The 16,250-nt window shown below is 35.5% G+C and overlaps 1 protein-coding gene across 3 annotated transcripts; it reads left to right on the top strand.

Annotated features, from left to right (window-relative positions):
* The first annotated feature begins 503 nt into the window (after positions 1–503).
* edrf1 (erythroid differentiation regulatory factor 1) lies at positions 504–15,180 on the top strand. 3 transcript variants are annotated; one of them, XM_067366967.1, is made up of 26 exons: positions 504–563; positions 827–936; positions 1,200–1,408; positions 1,745–1,811; positions 2,497–2,622; positions 2,840–2,964; positions 3,045–3,195; positions 3,281–3,373; positions 3,687–3,808; positions 4,261–4,372; positions 4,471–4,618; positions 4,698–4,809; positions 4,909–5,023; positions 5,103–5,366; positions 6,341–6,412; positions 6,510–6,657; positions 6,742–6,933; positions 7,260–7,460; positions 7,676–7,897; positions 8,025–8,251; positions 10,030–10,188; positions 10,272–10,421; positions 10,507–10,660; positions 10,760–10,875; positions 13,680–13,852; positions 14,237–15,180. In XM_067366967.1, the coding sequence occupies exons 2-26, from the start codon at positions 838–840 to the stop codon at positions 14,397–14,399; spliced, it is 3,720 nt and encodes a 1,239-aa protein (XP_067223068.1). In that variant the 5' UTR covers positions 504–563; positions 827–837; the 3' UTR covers positions 14,400–15,180. The 3 variants fall into 3 exon arrangements, with proteins under 3 accessions (XP_067223068.1, XP_067223067.1, XP_067223069.1); XM_067366966.1 differs by having other exon boundaries at positions 509–936; XM_067366968.1 differs by lacking the exons at positions 504–563; positions 827–936; positions 1,745–1,811 and having other exon boundaries at positions 1,287–1,408; positions 14,237–15,178.
* The last annotated feature ends 1,070 nt before the right edge of the window (positions 15,181–16,250 follow it).

The raw sequence follows: 16,250 nt of genomic DNA, 5'->3' as shown, positions 1-16,250 counted from the left end.
CATGAACAAAACAGTAAATATATGCATGTTAACATACAATATGCGGAAATAGCGAGGATTAAAATAATATTGTAATAAAATAAGTAACGTTTTGTGAAAGTAAAAATTTATTTATTGTCTATTTATATAATATAAAAAATTCAGTTATTTCGATATATAATATCGTGAACTAAAATATTATTTTAATATAATACATACATAACATTAAAAACACAAACAAAAAATGTAACGTAATTATTTTAATATGTAGGTTTAAGTAAAATGTGTTGTTTATATAGCCTAGCCTAATATATAACAAGTAATATATACAAATAAACCGATATGTATGAGTATTTATTGCATATATAGCCTATATTCTAAATATTTAACATATTTATATGAATGTATTTACAATTATATGCAGTATACTCAAAAACGCAATAACACTTCTAGAGCATTTCTACAGCTTTCCACTCTTTTCTAGAATGAGGCGTCGCTGACGTCACGTCTACTTCCGGGTGAGAGGTACAGTAAGTTTGGAGTGATCACTGAGAAGCAGCCAGATGATTGACAGATTTTCCCTAGTAAATATCATTTATTTTTATTTCTTAGTGATCTAAGAGTTATCGATTAATCCGACTTCGGACTTGCATGTACGTGTTATTGATATTTAAGCTAAAACAGCGAGAGACTTGATGAGAAAAGCAACATGGTCTGCAGTGTGGTGCTGTAATTGATGTAACGTTAGTTAGTAAAGCAGATTCATGATCACTTACAGTCAATAGGGGAAAGAACCAGTGATTGTGTATTTGGAACGTTACTTTCGTGTAAATTGTCGTTTTTGGAGGTTCTGGATGGATGAGTGTGGTGAATATGAGCTCTCAGGATAAGAAGACAGACTCAGACCCCGGACAGGAGGAGGATCACAGCTGCACTGCCACTGAAGACAACAAACAGGTCCAGAGTTACTGTAACATAATAATGTAACACTCTAAGAGACTGTCATTACAGTAAGATGATGCCTGTCACTGACATGCAGCATTTCACACTGTCCAGTTGCACTGATCATACGTGTGTGTGTTTATGATACGTATTATTTATGAAAATGTGGCAGAATTGTTACATAATCATCAGAAGTTCAAATATGTCCAGTCCTACTGGGATGAATGGTGACTTTCAACTTATAGTTCTCTTTTAAATATTTGTTATTTGTGTTCTAGGAGGCAGATATTTGTCTGGGCAACAATGAAGTGAAGAGTCGTGCGGTTGTGAAGTATTCGGCCGCTCCACCCCCCACCACCTATGCATTACTGCAGGAGAAGACCGACCTCAAGCTGCCACCAGCAAACTGGCTGCGAGAGAACGCTCAGCTGGGCCCTGCCGGGACCACCGTACTCGGGTCCAGCAGGAAAAGCAAACCCTTCTCTAGGTATTACTGATACATGATATTTGGTCACCCTTTATAATAGGTGTCCTTTCTATGCACCTACATCATAAAATCATTGTTTGGTACAGTGTAGTTATTGTGTTCAAGTTGTATTGCAAGACACATTTGCTGCTATCGAGGTGAGATGGTTAGGTTTAAGGGTTGATTGGGAAGGGTCAATAGTGTAATTATAGATGTCAAATTACTAATTTAAATCTTAGTACATATTTAAAGACACAACATAAAGTAGGACCTTATATTTAATGTGAGGTTGCATGTTTAGATGGTAGTGAAGCTGATCTTTCCATGCTTTTTTTGTGTTTTCTTTGTTAATTGTAGTTTTGGGATGGCTTACGACTTCATCGACTGTATAGGTGATGATGTTGATGTTGTGTCTGATTCAGAGGTGGGTCTGTTATATTGTTTATGCAAACTCTTTTCTTTTTTTTAATTTATGAAACAATAAATGTTTAAACTCACTTATTAAATGGCTTTCTAGAACACTTCTTGATTCTGATTGGTCGATCATGGCATTCACATATTTTGGTATAATGATGTTAAGAATGTAATTGTACGGAGCCCTGCACATGATATGCAGACAAAGATATATATATATCGTGGCAACGAATGAAAAAATTCTTTCTCTTGTTGTAGTAAATTGTGCAGACAATATAATAATTTGTTCCTTTGTAATTCGTGCACACAATTTAATCATTTATTCCCTCAATTTAGTAATTCGTGGCCACGTTGTACCATTTATTTATTTTTTTATGAAAGAAACAATATTTTTATTCTGCAAGTATGCATTAAATTGATCAAAAGTGACAGTAATGACATTTATAATATATTAATGACGCTGAGTAATGATGCTGAAAATTCAGTTTTACATCACAAGAATAAATTACATTTTAAAATATATTCAAGTAGAAAAATATTTTAAATTGTAGATATATTATACTATTTTAGGCCCAGTATTTCACTGTTTTTACTGTATTTATGATAAAATAAATGTATTGATTTATTGATAAATGTATTGATTGAATTAACTAAACAAACAAACCTAATATTATTTTTTTTTCCAACTTAAACAGAACATCAAGAAGTTGCTGAAGATCCCCTACAGTAAGTCTCATGTCAGTATGGCTGTTCACAGAGTGGGCGGCACTCTACTGCTAGATGAACTGGACATTCAGGAACTCTTTATGAGGTCATCACAGGTAACAGGAAATAGTCACCTTGTTTCTTTTTGCTGTGCTATATTTTGTTCAGGAGCCTCTAAATGCATCTCCATTTAACCTTCTTGTGGCTGTTCCCCAAACCCTAAAGTAGTAAAACATTTAGTTATCCTGTTCAAAGAGTTTTAATGTAATACAGGAGTGTTTATACCATCCTGAGATGACTTAAAATAAAACTAACATTGCAACCGCCCTGTAGACTGGTGATTGGACGTGGCTGAAGGAGTTTTACCAGCGTCTGATTGACCAAAAGTGGCAGAGAAAGAAGAAAAGTAAAGAACACTGGAATGAGAAAGCCATCCTCTCAAAGTTTCTCTATTACAGGTGAGAACTTTACATGGTTGCCATCACATTAAAGCACTGATTACCATGACTGACACCCACAATACTCTCCTGTGTTTCAGTATTAACAGTGATGGGACTGCGGTGCCTGTGCCATCAGATACAGATCAGACAGCAGAAGAGGGTTGTGGGACGGCGGCTGATGGACCATCTTGGCCCGCCACCTTCAACAGTTCCACTACTGATTCAGAGGAGTCTGCGATACCCAAGGAGGTACAGGCAGCCTTTCCTCTACTTTTTATGTCATGCATTCTCAGTGTTTTGAGGCTGAATCATCCTGTTTAATCTTGTCTTTCAGGAGCAGGTGGACACATATACTTTAGGTCATGTGTCTTCAGTTCCCAAAGAACAGAATTTACCCACGCTATTCAATGAAGGAGAAAACAGTCAGGTAATGGTATTTACCCAACATTCCCTAACATCCAAAGTCAAATTGTGCAACCAAAAATTGTGCCCTTATGGCACAGTTCATTGATACCTCATTAATATAGTTAATTACTTTTTTGTGTAAACTTTTTGTTTCACTTTTAATAAAAACATATATTTTTAAAAACAATAAATAAATTATAACTTTATATATTATTATTATTTTTTTATTTATTTAATTCATATACTGTAAGTAAATCTCAAACACGTTGTACATCACAGTACATATCTATTTGTATTTTTAACGGGCAATTTTCTTATGTCCCTGACTTTCTCAGGGTTTGAGAAATGACTTTGTCCGGAATATTTTATGGACATTTGAGGACATCCACATGCTTGTGGGATCAAATATGCCCATATTTGGAGGTGGTCGCTACCCAGCAGTCAGTCTACGGCTCAGGTTAGTGTTTTTGGTCATCTCATATATATTTTAGGATATATTTATCTGGTAATGAATTATTTCCAAATTAATTACATTTGAAGGCTAAACCATCTATATACACTACCACTTACAAGTTTGGGGTCAATATTTTTTTTTAAAAGTAATTTAATACTTTTTATTCAATAAGAACACATTAAATTGATATATTACTGACTGAAGAATGGAGTAATGATGCTGAAAATTCATTGCATCACAGGAATGCATTACATTTTTAAATATATTAATATAGAAAACAGTTATTTTAAATTGTATTTATTATTTATTTATTTATTACAATATCTCTGATCAAATAAATGCAGCCTTGGTGAGCATAAGGGACAAGAACATTTTAAAAAAAAACTTTTGATAAGTAGTGTACACTATATACTATCCCTATGTTTAAATATTCTGATTTCGCTTTGTCTTAACAGGGACAACAACAAACCAATCAATGTTCTCACAGGAATTGATTACTGGCTGGATAATTTGATGTGTAATGTACCGGAGCTGGTCATGTGCTTTCACGTCAATGGCATTGTGCAGGTAAGATAATTGGATGATAATTAAATCCATCTTTTAGGTTTGCTCATATTGATGTATAATAATGTTAAATTTTCTGATGGCTCTCCCCTCGTTTGTAGAAATATGAAATGATAAAGACAGAGGACATCCCAGATTTGGAAAATTCCACATTTTCAACGCGGGTTGTGAAAGACATTGCACAGAATATCCTCTCTTTCTTGAAATCCAACTGTACCAAAGAAGGACACACGTACTGGCTTTTCAAGGGTGGGTGGTTTATGTTTGTAATTATATAAAAAGACAGGCATTTATGTATAAATTAATGCCTGTCTGTTTCTCCATCCAGCTAGCGGAAGTGACATCGTAAAGCTGTATGACCTCACTACTCTGTGTGAGGAGGCAGCAGAGGAGAAATGCCAGAATCCCTTCACGCTTCCTGTAGCGGTACTTCTCTACAAGTATGATTTACCTTCATATCTACCTTTCTCATATTCTAATTTTCCCAGTCAGTATCAGAGATGAATCTATTTGGTGTGTTTTTTTTTTTTTTACAACAGAGTGGCCAGCAACATGATGCTAAAGAAGAGCCAACAAAACAAAAAGAACTATGGGACCATCAGAACTCTGTTGCTTAACTGTATTAAACTGCTGGATGAGGAGAGACATCCACAAGTATGTAGCTTCATTACATTTCCTGTGTTTTTGTTGTTGTGCTTGATTTCTGACCGTTTCCTTCTGTTTTCTGCTGTAGATCATCGCTTCTGCTCACTACATGCTGGCAGAACTGTTTCAGCTGGATGATGTGAGTGAAGATGAGGGGAATGGGGAGTCACTGAGGGGCGGGGGATCTGAAGACAGCTACAGTGATGAAGAGGAGGAGGAGGAAGATGAAGACGAGAGCTGCTCCTACAGCACCTCCTCTGAGCCACAGGACGACTCTAAAGCTGTGGCCGTCATCAAGTCTGTCGGGGAGCTGTCAGTTCCAGAGAAATACAAGAGCACACATCAGATCAGAGTAGGAGATCTTTTGTTGTTAGAACACATTATGGAATTTAAGCTGTCTGAAGTATAGAAGTTAAAACGGTTCATTTAGGTTTATTTTACACCTTGCACAAATTTGCTTAAAGGGTTAGTTCACCCAAAAATGAAAATTCTGTCATTTATTACTTACCTTCATGCCGTTCCACACCCGTAAGACCTTTGTTAATCTTAAGAACACAAATTAAGATATTTTAGTTGAAATCCGATGGCTCCGTGAGGCCTTCATAGGGAGCAATGGACACTTCCTCTCTCAAGATCCATAAAGGTACTAAAAACATATTTAAATCTGTTCACGTGAGTACAGTGGTTCAATATTAATATTATAAAGCGACGAGAATATTTTTGGAATGCCAAAAAAAAAATAAAAATAAATAACGACTTATATAGTGATGGCCGATTTCAAAACATTGCTTCAGGAAGCATCGGAGCATAGATGAATCAGTGTGTCGAATCTGCTTTTCGGAGCGCCAAAGTCACGTGATTTCAGCCGTTGGCAGTTTGACACGCGATCTGAATCATGATTCGACACATTGATTCATTTGTGCTCCGATGCTTCCTGAAGCAGTGTTTTGAAATCGGCCATCACTAAATAAGTCGTTATTTAGTTTTTTTTGGTGCTCCAAAAAATATTCTCGTCGCTTTATAATATTAATATTGAACCACTGTACTCGCATGAACCGATTTAAATATGTTTTTAGTACCTTTATGGATCTTGAGAGAGGAAGTGTCCATTGCTCCCTATGGAGGCTTCACGGAGCCATCGGATTTCAACTAAAATATCTTAATTTGTGTTCTGAAGATTAACGAAGGTCTTACGGGTGTGGAACGGCATGAGGGTGAGTAATAAATTACAGAATTTTCATTTTTGGGTGAACTAACCCTTTAATGAATTTACATCAGCATTATGTTAACAATGTTCTGACTCCACACACTCCTCTTCCATTCCAGCCCAACTATGCATTTCCTGTGTCACAAGACAAGGAGGAGAAGTGTCGACTGGTTCTCAGCTATGTTCTGAAAGTGAGAACACTAGATTAAAATTTGTTTTCATTTTCTTTCATTTTTAGTTTTTTCATATCTATCTATCTAAATTTCTTTCTCACATTTCTGTGTGTAGGGTCTAAAAGCAGTGGACAACAGCATAAAGAAAGAGAGTGATCTTCCTGCGGCCGACCCCAGCACACCCATCCCTCTAAAATATGAAGAGAGAAGTCAGAATGGAGCTAGAGATGTGGAGAAAGAGATTGCTCTACTGCTGGACAGAGGTCAGTAATCCCATCCCTTTATCAGCTGAATTATTTTCCACTATTTGATCACTTACTGAATTACTCGTCATCTTGGTTGCACAGTTGGTCCATGTAGCAAGGAACTGAAGATGCCAACGCGCTCCGGAATGTTACCGGGCACATGGCAGCATCGTATGAAACTGCAGCTGTTCCTGAAAGCGTCTAAAGCATACTACGTCCTGTCAGATGCTGCAACCAACCTGATGAAGTATGGCCGGGCATTGCGCTACATCAAACTGGCTCTGCAGTGCCACGGTAAGAACATGCAGCTTTCAGTATTGGCAGAAAACTTTAGGACACACTGTCATTGAAAAGTTTGGGGTCCTGTTCAAACCTGATCATTATACAATACAATACAATACAATACAAATTTATTTATATAGCACATTTAAAAACAACTGGTGTTGACCAAAGTGCTTTACAAGGCAAAAAAGTCGACAATAACGACAAAATTTAAGCACCAGAGAAACAATAAAAGAGAAAAGAATAAAAATAAAAGAGAACAGCTATTTACAAAAACAATTTAGGGCAATATGAGTCACGGGATATTGAATTATTATATGCTTTCTCTCTCTGTGTAGATGCGTACTGCTCCATCAGTGGTGGTCTCCACCCCCAGGTGCTTCTGTTCCACTGTCAGTGTCTGTCTCTATGTGGAGATGTTCAGCTCATGTTGGCACAAAATGCCTCAAACAGAGCTGCATATCTGGAGGAGTACAGCTACCAGACTAAAGAAGACCAGGAGATCCTTCACTGCCTGCACCGCGAGAGCTCCTGCCAAGGTCTGAATGCTAGATCACACTCTCTGCATTAAACCGATCATAATATGGTGTGAATCATAATTGCAGCTGTTGATAGTTGATATTAATGCAACACCGATGTGGAGTGGGATTTTAGACCAATGAGATCTCACTACTCCCAGGGGGTGGATAGGATACTGAAACTCTATATTGTCTTGACATATTAACTGACCGGTAATTTCTCTTTCCTCTCTCAGCCTTTAGCATGGCTACTGATCTGGCCACAGACCCAGAGTACCAGCTGATTGTCAGCAGCAAGTGTTATGAGGCTGCCCATGACATTTTGACCTCAGGAGTTCTGAAGGACCTGGGACAGGAGCAGCTGGCTCAGGTTCTCAAACGGCTTGGTAACATCCGGAACGAAATGGGCGTCTTCTACATGAATCAGGCCGCAGCAATGCAGGCAGAGAAAGAAGGAGGTGAGTGCTTCTTGGTTTGTTGTTAGATTTAAATAACAAACGTATAAAAATAACTTTTGATGATTATTAAGTCTTTTGACGGTTAACTTGAGAGTTGTGTGTGAAGTATAGCTTTTTCTTCCTCCAGTGCGCCGGAGTGTGTGCGTGGCCGAGCAGGAGCTGTGGAAGAAGAGTTTTTCATGTTTTGAGAAGGGCATGCAGGATTTCAGTATGATTTCAGACTCAGTAAATACAGCTCTGCTGCTGTGTAACATTGGCAGACTCATGCGTATCTGCGCTCAGGCTCACTGCATCATGACATCAGATCACAGTCGTGGGGAGTTCTCACCTGAAGAGGCCCTCTACTACAACAAGGTAAGCCACACATACTGCCTTGAACAATTGAGGTGATGTCTTAAAGATAGCAAGAACACAGCTTCTGCAATGCATGATTTGATTTGCCTATTGTAAAAATTATATATATATATATATAAATGAAATTATAATTTATTATAATATAACTTAATTATTTTGTAATTGTAATTATGTATATAATTATATATAGATATACGCTGCATGATCATGAAAGTTTAAGCCTTTACAAATTAAATATTTATGCGTAAGAAGATGCAAAGAAGAAGAGAACTGAGACGTCTCAGACAGCACACGAATACTGAATTGAGCTCTTTCATGTCGTCTTGTGCTTGAAGAGGCATGACTTGGCAAGTATCCTTGTAAACATAGTCAGTTAAGATATATTACAACAAAAGACAAAGAACAATCACTCATTGCTCTTGACTGAATAATTTTAAGCAGGTGTGGCAAAAATATTATTAAATATTAATAATGAAAATAATAATAATCTTAAATATTAATAAATATTAATAATATTATTACTATTATTATTATTATTTAATAATTGATCTTGTATATGGATAAAGTGGATAATTGTCTTATACTAATAAGACTAATATTTAATACTAATTATATTTATATAATATATAAATACATAGTATATACTAAATATATAAATAATATATATATATATATACATAAATAAATATTTAAATATTAATAGTGTATTATAAGATTAATATATTAATATATTTATTAAATATTAATTATAATAATCATCTCAGTCTTAATATAATCATAATATAAGACACTTTGATCTTTTTATCCATCTGCATATTATTATTATTATTATTATTAATTTATATTGTAGATGGATAAAAAGTGGATACAAGTGTCTTATTTTATATTATATTATATTAATATTAATTTTATAATAATAATAACTTATTTGTGTATCCCCTTGAATAAAAGTCTTATTAAGGTTGTTTTACTAAGATTGTTAATAAAGTATTATGATAGTAATAAATTGTAGGGGTGTAACGGTATGCGTATTCGTACAGAACGGTTCACGAGGCAAATTCCAAATGGAAGTGATCATCCCTATGTGAGCAGGGCACGCGCGTGCCATATGTAGCCTTTTGGAATGCACTTGGCAAAGGGAGTGGCATAATTTCCTCATTATCTTCCGCTGGGATGTTCCCGTGACAACGCAGCACAGTGTCTGTCAGCAGATGTCACTGTTTTAACGGCATAATTCTTTTTTCTTTTTAGCCTAACTGTTGCAAATAAAAAACATTTTATATTTTAAAAAGATTTTAAAATATGCTATATAATACTGTATATATAAAAGTAATATATATATATATATATATATATATATATATATATATATATATATATATATATATATATATATATATATATATATATATATATATAAAACTTTTAAAAATATAAATTTTATATTATTTATGCCAACGCTGCATTGTCATGGGAACATGCCAGCTGAAGATGAGGAAAGTACGCCACTCCCTTTGCCAAGTGCATTCCAAACGGTTACATATGGCACGCGCGTGACCTGCTCACATAGGGATGATCATATAGGGCATAGGGATGATCACTTCCATTTGGAACTTTCCCTGTGAACCGTTCTGTATGAATACGCGTACCGTTACACCCCTAATAAATTGTAAATGTAATAAATCATCCACAATAAGATGAGGAACATTTTTAAAAAGGAAAGAGGGTCCTTGTTGTTGTAGCTAGATCACAGTAGCTTTCTCTCTCTCCATCAATAGGCGATCGATTACTATCAGAGAGCGCTGAAGTCTCTGGGCTGCAGGGAGAGTCACTCTGCCGTCTGGGATTCTGTGAACTGGGAACTCTCTACTACGTATTTCACGTTGGCCACACTCCTCCAGGACTATGCTCCGCTATCCCGTAAAGCACAGGAACAGGTACCACACACACATACTTTATTCAGTCTGTAGACACTGCTAAAATGATGAAATCCATTTGACATGAATGTAATGTGTTTTAGATCGAGAGGGATGTCACTGAGACCATGATGAAGTCTCTGAGGTACTGCGACCTGCAAACGGAGTCCGCTCGCCAGCCGCTCTACCAGTACAGAGCTGCGACCATCCACCATAGACTGGCTTCAATGTACCACAGCTGCTACCGCAACCAGGTACATCATCAATCACGTGTCTTCAGCATACAATAAGCATTAACATGTTCCCACATTGATTGTTCTTCACATTTCTCTCTGTCAGGTTGGAGACGAAAGCGTTCGTAAGCAGCACAAAGCTCTGGCAGAGCAGCATTACAGTAAGGCTGTGCGGCTCTTTGTAAGTCTGAGTGACGCTCCTTGTGAGCTGCTCCGCACGCTTCTGGAGAGAGTGGCCTTCGCTGAGTTCACCATGGCGGGTGAGAAATGCACACTGCAGGAAATATCAGCCATAAGAAGTTGATAGTACACAAGTAGAACCTCAGACTGGATGCTTTTTGTGTGTTTGCATGTTCCAGGTCAGAACAGCAGTGCTGTGAAACTGAAAACTCTGACAGGAGCCCTGGAGATCATGTGTGAAACACGTCATGCATTCATTCTCATACATAAAGAGCTGCTGGAGCAACAGGAAAAAGTATATACACAAACATACACACAAATTATTATTAATATTTATTATTCATTCGTAAATACATGGATAAAATTTTCAGTAACACTTTATTTTAACGTGATGTAGTTACACATTTCTACATTTAATTATAGTAATAACAGTAAATTATGTATAATTACAAGTAACTAACTCAAACCAAACTAACCCTAACTGTAACTCTACAGGGAGTTCAGAATTATTAGGCAAGTTGATTTTCTGATCATATTTTTTTTCCAAGCACATTTTACCAATTCCAATCCACATCAATCTTAATAACTACTATTAATATTGTTTTTAATAATTTATAAGTGATATATAATTGTTCATGAAGGCTGGAAATGAAAAATGCCCTATATTCAGGTGTGCAGAATTATTAGGCAGGTTTTCTTTTACAGATAAAATGAGCCAAAAAAGAGATTTAACTCAGACTGAAAAGTCAAAAATTATTAAATACTCATGAGAAGGACGCAATACTAATGTAATACTAGAAATTGCAAAGTTAAAGCATGACCATTGGACAGTGAAATGCTCATTGGGTCAGCGGGGTCATACAAAAACAGCTGGAGAAGAAAAGACATGTTAACTGCAAAATAATTAAGAATTAAGGTGAAGAATTAAGTGTGAAACCATCAGGAACCCTTTAGTCTCCAGCGCCACCATTTCCCAGTACTGAAACCTACCTGGAGTCTTCAGAAGTGTGAGGTGTCAGGATCTCAGAGACTTAGGTTAGGTGAAGAATCCTAAAAAGCGACCTGCTCTTAGTAAGAATCACAAGCTGAAGTGTTATAAAGTACATGAAGACTGGGTTTTTATAGGCCTTATAGACAGACAGCTTGAGAGTGACTCCTGAAGGACCAGCACCACATCCTCTTGTACCACTGTTTGAAAAAGGTGTGGGAGTTCACTTTTAGTCCATCTCTTATCCTGAAATGTCCATCTTGCAGAGATGGACTAAATGATCTTCCAAAACTTACTGCCAGATTCTGGAAGATAAATTCTTCAAACAGTGGTACAAGAGGATGTGGTGCTGGTCCTTCAGGAGTCACTCTCAAGCTGTCTGTTTATAAGGCCTATAAAAACCCAGTCTTCATGTATTTTATAACACTTCAGCTTGTGATTCTTATTAAGAGCGGGTCATTTTTTAGGATTCTTCACCTAACCTAAGTCTCTGAGATCCTGACACCTCACACTTCTGAAGACTCCAGGTAGGTTTCAGTACTGGGAAATGGTGGCGCTGGAGACTAATGGGTTCCTGATGGTTTCACACTTAATTCTTCACCTTAATTCTTAATTATTTTGCAGTTAACGTGTCTTTTCTTCTCCAGCTGTTTTTGTATGACCCCGCTGACCCAATGAGCATTTCACTGTCCAATGGTCATGCTTTAACTTTGCAATTTCTAGTATTACATTAGTATTGCGTCCTTCTCATGAGTATTTAATAATTTTTGACTTTTCAGTCTGAGTTAAATCTCTTTTTTGGCTCATTTTATCTGTAAAAGAAAACCTGCCTAATAATTCTGCACACCTGAATATAGGGCATTTTTCATTTCCAGCCTTCATGAACAATTATATATCACTTATAAATGATTAAAAACAATATTAATAGTAGTTATTAAGATTGATGTGGATTGGAATTGGTAAAATGTGCTTGGAAAAAAAATATGATCAGAAAATCAACTTGCCTAATAATTCTGCATTTCCTGGTATAGTAGGGCTGTTCAACGATAACCGTGGTTATCGTGTACAAAATAAGAGTCTGTGTTTACGTAATATATATGTTTGTTTGTTTTGTGTATAATTATTATGTATATATAAATACACACAAATATATTTATATTTTTAGATATTTAAAATATATATAAATGTAAATATTTGTATAGAAATATAAGATATTTTTCTTAAATATATACATGTATGTGTGTATATTTATATATACATAATAATTATACTCAAAACAAACACACATATATATTACGTAAACACAGACTCTTATTTTGTACACGATAACCACGGTTATCGTTGAACAGCCCTACTCTATAGTAAGTACATGTAGTTAATTAATATTACTCAGTACTCAGTAATAATTACATTACTCAGTAATTATTAACGCTTTTATCACACCCCTCCCCAGCCAAGACCTGCAAGTCATCTTACATTGCATGCAGTCTAGTTATGAACATGATGCATGGCAAAGACTGACTGCATGATGAAGCCTATAGAATGCAGTTAAAATGGCATTAAAATTCAAGATATGAGGGCAAAAAATGCTCCATGTGGGTTTTTGTCTATTTATATCATATGATATAGTTTAGCAGTATCACATGAGCAAGAGTGCTGTTTTTCTTGAATATCAGCACGATTGCAAATGTGATTTTTATTTTATACAAGAGTTCAATAAAAAAGAAGTTAATATTGTGTTATATTTTAGACACCAATATGGTTCCAAACAAAGCCATAGCAGCAACACAATGGTTTCATTTTTGAATGAATACATGAAGTGAGCCATTGATTCAGTAACCCATTCATAAAGACGGTCACTTGCTTTGTTCCTGAATCAGCTGTTTGAATGAATCTGTTGAATAAATAACTCACTAATTTGATGCCACAAAAAAAAAAAAAAAAATGGTGGTTTTAGTTTTATATTCTAGAGTATCATTTCATTTTTCATTCATATTCTTGTCACTTCTGAGCTGCATTAAACAGTCTGTGTAAATATACCTAAATGCTACTTCAGATTCATGATTTTTATTATTATTTAAGAATTATAATCATGTGATGTATGTTGACAGATATTGATGTCAAAAGACAAACCTGAAGAACTCCATGAGGGTTCAGATAGCTCTTCCTCCTCTGAGCTAAACACAGAAGAGGTTGTGAAGTTAACTGGCGTCTTCGAGCCCAGTTTCTCCTTCCTGTTGCTGCAACTGATTAAACTCAGCACTGCAAGCAAACGTAAACTCAGGTGAGGGATACAAAAATATAAATACTCCAGCAATGTACTTAAAATACCAGATCTTAGTATCTTTTTATTTTAATATTTTCATTTTAATTTGATTAAGTTTTAATAATTTTGTTGTGCAAGTCATATTAGTTTTTTAATGTCTGTTCATTTTTTCAGTTCAGTTTTGAAAATTTAAAATGAGAACTATTTCTTTTACAAATAATATTTTATTTCTGTTAACATTTAATTTATTCCAAGTACTGTAAATGTGTTTTTTGTTGTTGTTGTTGTATTTTTAGTTTCAGTTAATGATTAAAAACACTGCAACAGATCCAGTTATACAGAAACAAATAGAATTTATTGTGTTTCACTCCGTGTGTGGTTGTTTTGTGTTTTCATATGCAGTGGTAAAGAAGAGGAGCAGGTGAAGATCTACAAGAATGTATATTCTCATCTCCTACGGGCTGAAAAGTCCGTCCCGCTCATCCAGCGGGTTTCCCTTTTCCTGGAGCTGCTGGATCAGCTGAACCCTCCCACAGAAAGTGATGAAGCAAGATCATCATCTTGAGAATCAAATCCAACAAGGACTCTTTAGCATCCTGATTTAATTAATGCCAAACATGTGACAATTTGGAGTTGAAACAAACTGGCTTTTACAAAACCAACCACAGCTGATGATTAAAATGATATAAAAAAAGGTTTCAGCAAGTTTTGGAAAGTGACTTGGTATAAAAATGTTAACTTTAACCCTCACCAGCAGTGCCTTTCTTATGCTGGACTTCCTATAAAGAGTTGACAGACTCTAACTAGATCTCTCTTTCTTTAATGAAACCATTATGAGAATAAACCCAAACTGTACAGTTGTTTGTAGAGAAGATATTTATTGCTAATGGGGCAATATGTAAAAAATGTGAACCTGTGGTTTTGTTTTACACACTTTTTATTGATAAATACACTCACAGGCTTTTCTGTTTTTGGTGCATAAATAAGCTCATGATTTTTTTTTAAATGCTTATGCTGGGTTTCAATAAAAAAAAAGAAAAAGAAGTGCAATAATTTAGCAAAGGTCAATGCAACAGGTGATTATCCAGATACAGTATTGTGAACATTTGGGATGGCTTGGCTTTTTAAAGTGTTCAATAAATTTCAAATCTGTTCAAAGTCAGCGTCATGTTGTTTTCATAATTGAAACACTTTTTAAAAAACCCCCAAATAACTACATACCAGTAGCTGACACTTTTAACTGTAATGCTAGCACATGCTCATGAAGACAAGAATTTATGGCTTGCTGGCAAGACTACTGAAGAAAGTTCAAGCAATTAAAGTCACTGCATATGTACAGTAGTGGACAAAAGTGATGTCTAACCTAGGACACTTGGCTTCTTTAAATATTATATGCATCCTGTACAGTTGTGCCTGAAGAATAAAAGTAATGTACACGTTCAAACTGTATCATTTGTCACAATGAAACATACCGAATTGTGTGGACATCATTTTTGGCCAAGTGGTCATACAGTACCAAGCTTGCAATCATTATTCCCAACCTATAATTCAAAAACTATGTGGGAAGTATTAACTATATTACTAGATGTTATTTTGTGGGCCAAATGGAAGGAGCTGTCCTCTACAACCAAGTGAGATATTGTTGAAATGGCTAAATCTGGTCAATTGTTTTTGAATATAGCTCATGTGTTGGATGTGAATGGTCACAATATCCACAGAATCTTTTCAAAGCACAGTGAGATCACTACCATGAAGAATGTAAAGTGCTGTGGATGGTTAAGGAAGACTAGTGAGCATTTTGACAGGAGGATGAAAGTCAGCTGAATGTGGAACAACCTCAAAATAGCTTCTAATGGATGAGACATCCAATATCACATTGAACTATACGCAAGTAAAGAAACATTTATTATTTTTATTCCCTGAAAAAAAAAAAAAAATGCTCGCAATTAAGGTGTTCATGTTCAGCATTTTGAAGATGAAGTGGCCTCCTCAGTGTCGTGACCTGAAAGCCATTGAAAATCTTTGGGAAATTATAATGCAGGTCTTCCATTGAAGCTCAACTTTGGCAAGAACTTAGGGAGGATTGAAGAAATTAAGCATGACACATGCATAAAGTTTACTGAGTCCAGGTCAGGAGAATGGCAGCTGAAATCAAAAACAAGGGAGAGAACCAACAAAATAATAACTGATTATGTTAAAGCCAATGTATGCTTTATTTCCTGTGATCTTTTTGTTTTTCTATGCCTGTTTTGCATAATACAATAAAACCCATATTTAATTATATGCTTAATGAGTTTGCCTTTCTTGCCAAATAATTTTGTCATTCTAATATCTTAATCAAGTTAGTGTATTCTTCTTCCCAAAACATACTGCTAATATTTTTATTGTTTAATAGAACCTGAAGTGTCATTTAAAG

The sequence above is a fragment of the Chanodichthys erythropterus genome, chromosome 18, assembly GCF_024489055.1.
Source record: "Chanodichthys erythropterus isolate Z2021 chromosome 18, ASM2448905v1, whole genome shotgun sequence".
In the NCBI taxonomy this organism is placed as follows: domain Eukaryota; kingdom Metazoa; phylum Chordata; class Actinopteri; order Cypriniformes; family Xenocyprididae; genus Chanodichthys; species Chanodichthys erythropterus.
This window is presented reverse-complemented; position numbering and strand designations above follow the sequence as displayed.

What these genes read in the sequence shown, in the direction of transcription:
- edrf1 (XM_067366967.1), top strand. Translation starts at nt 838, where the DNA reads ATGAGTGTGGTGAATATGAGCTCTCAGGATAAGAAGACAGACTCAGAC. An exon ending in GTAGCGGTACTTCTCTACAA is followed by an intron (nt 4,810 to 4,908) that starts GTATGATTTACC and finishes TTTTTACAACAG; the next exon opens with AGTGGCCAGCAACATGATGC. An exon ending in TGCTCTACTGCTGGACAGAG is followed by an intron (nt 6,658 to 6,741) that starts GTCAGTAATCCC and finishes TTGGTTGCACAG; the next exon opens with TTGGTCCATGTAGCAAGGAA.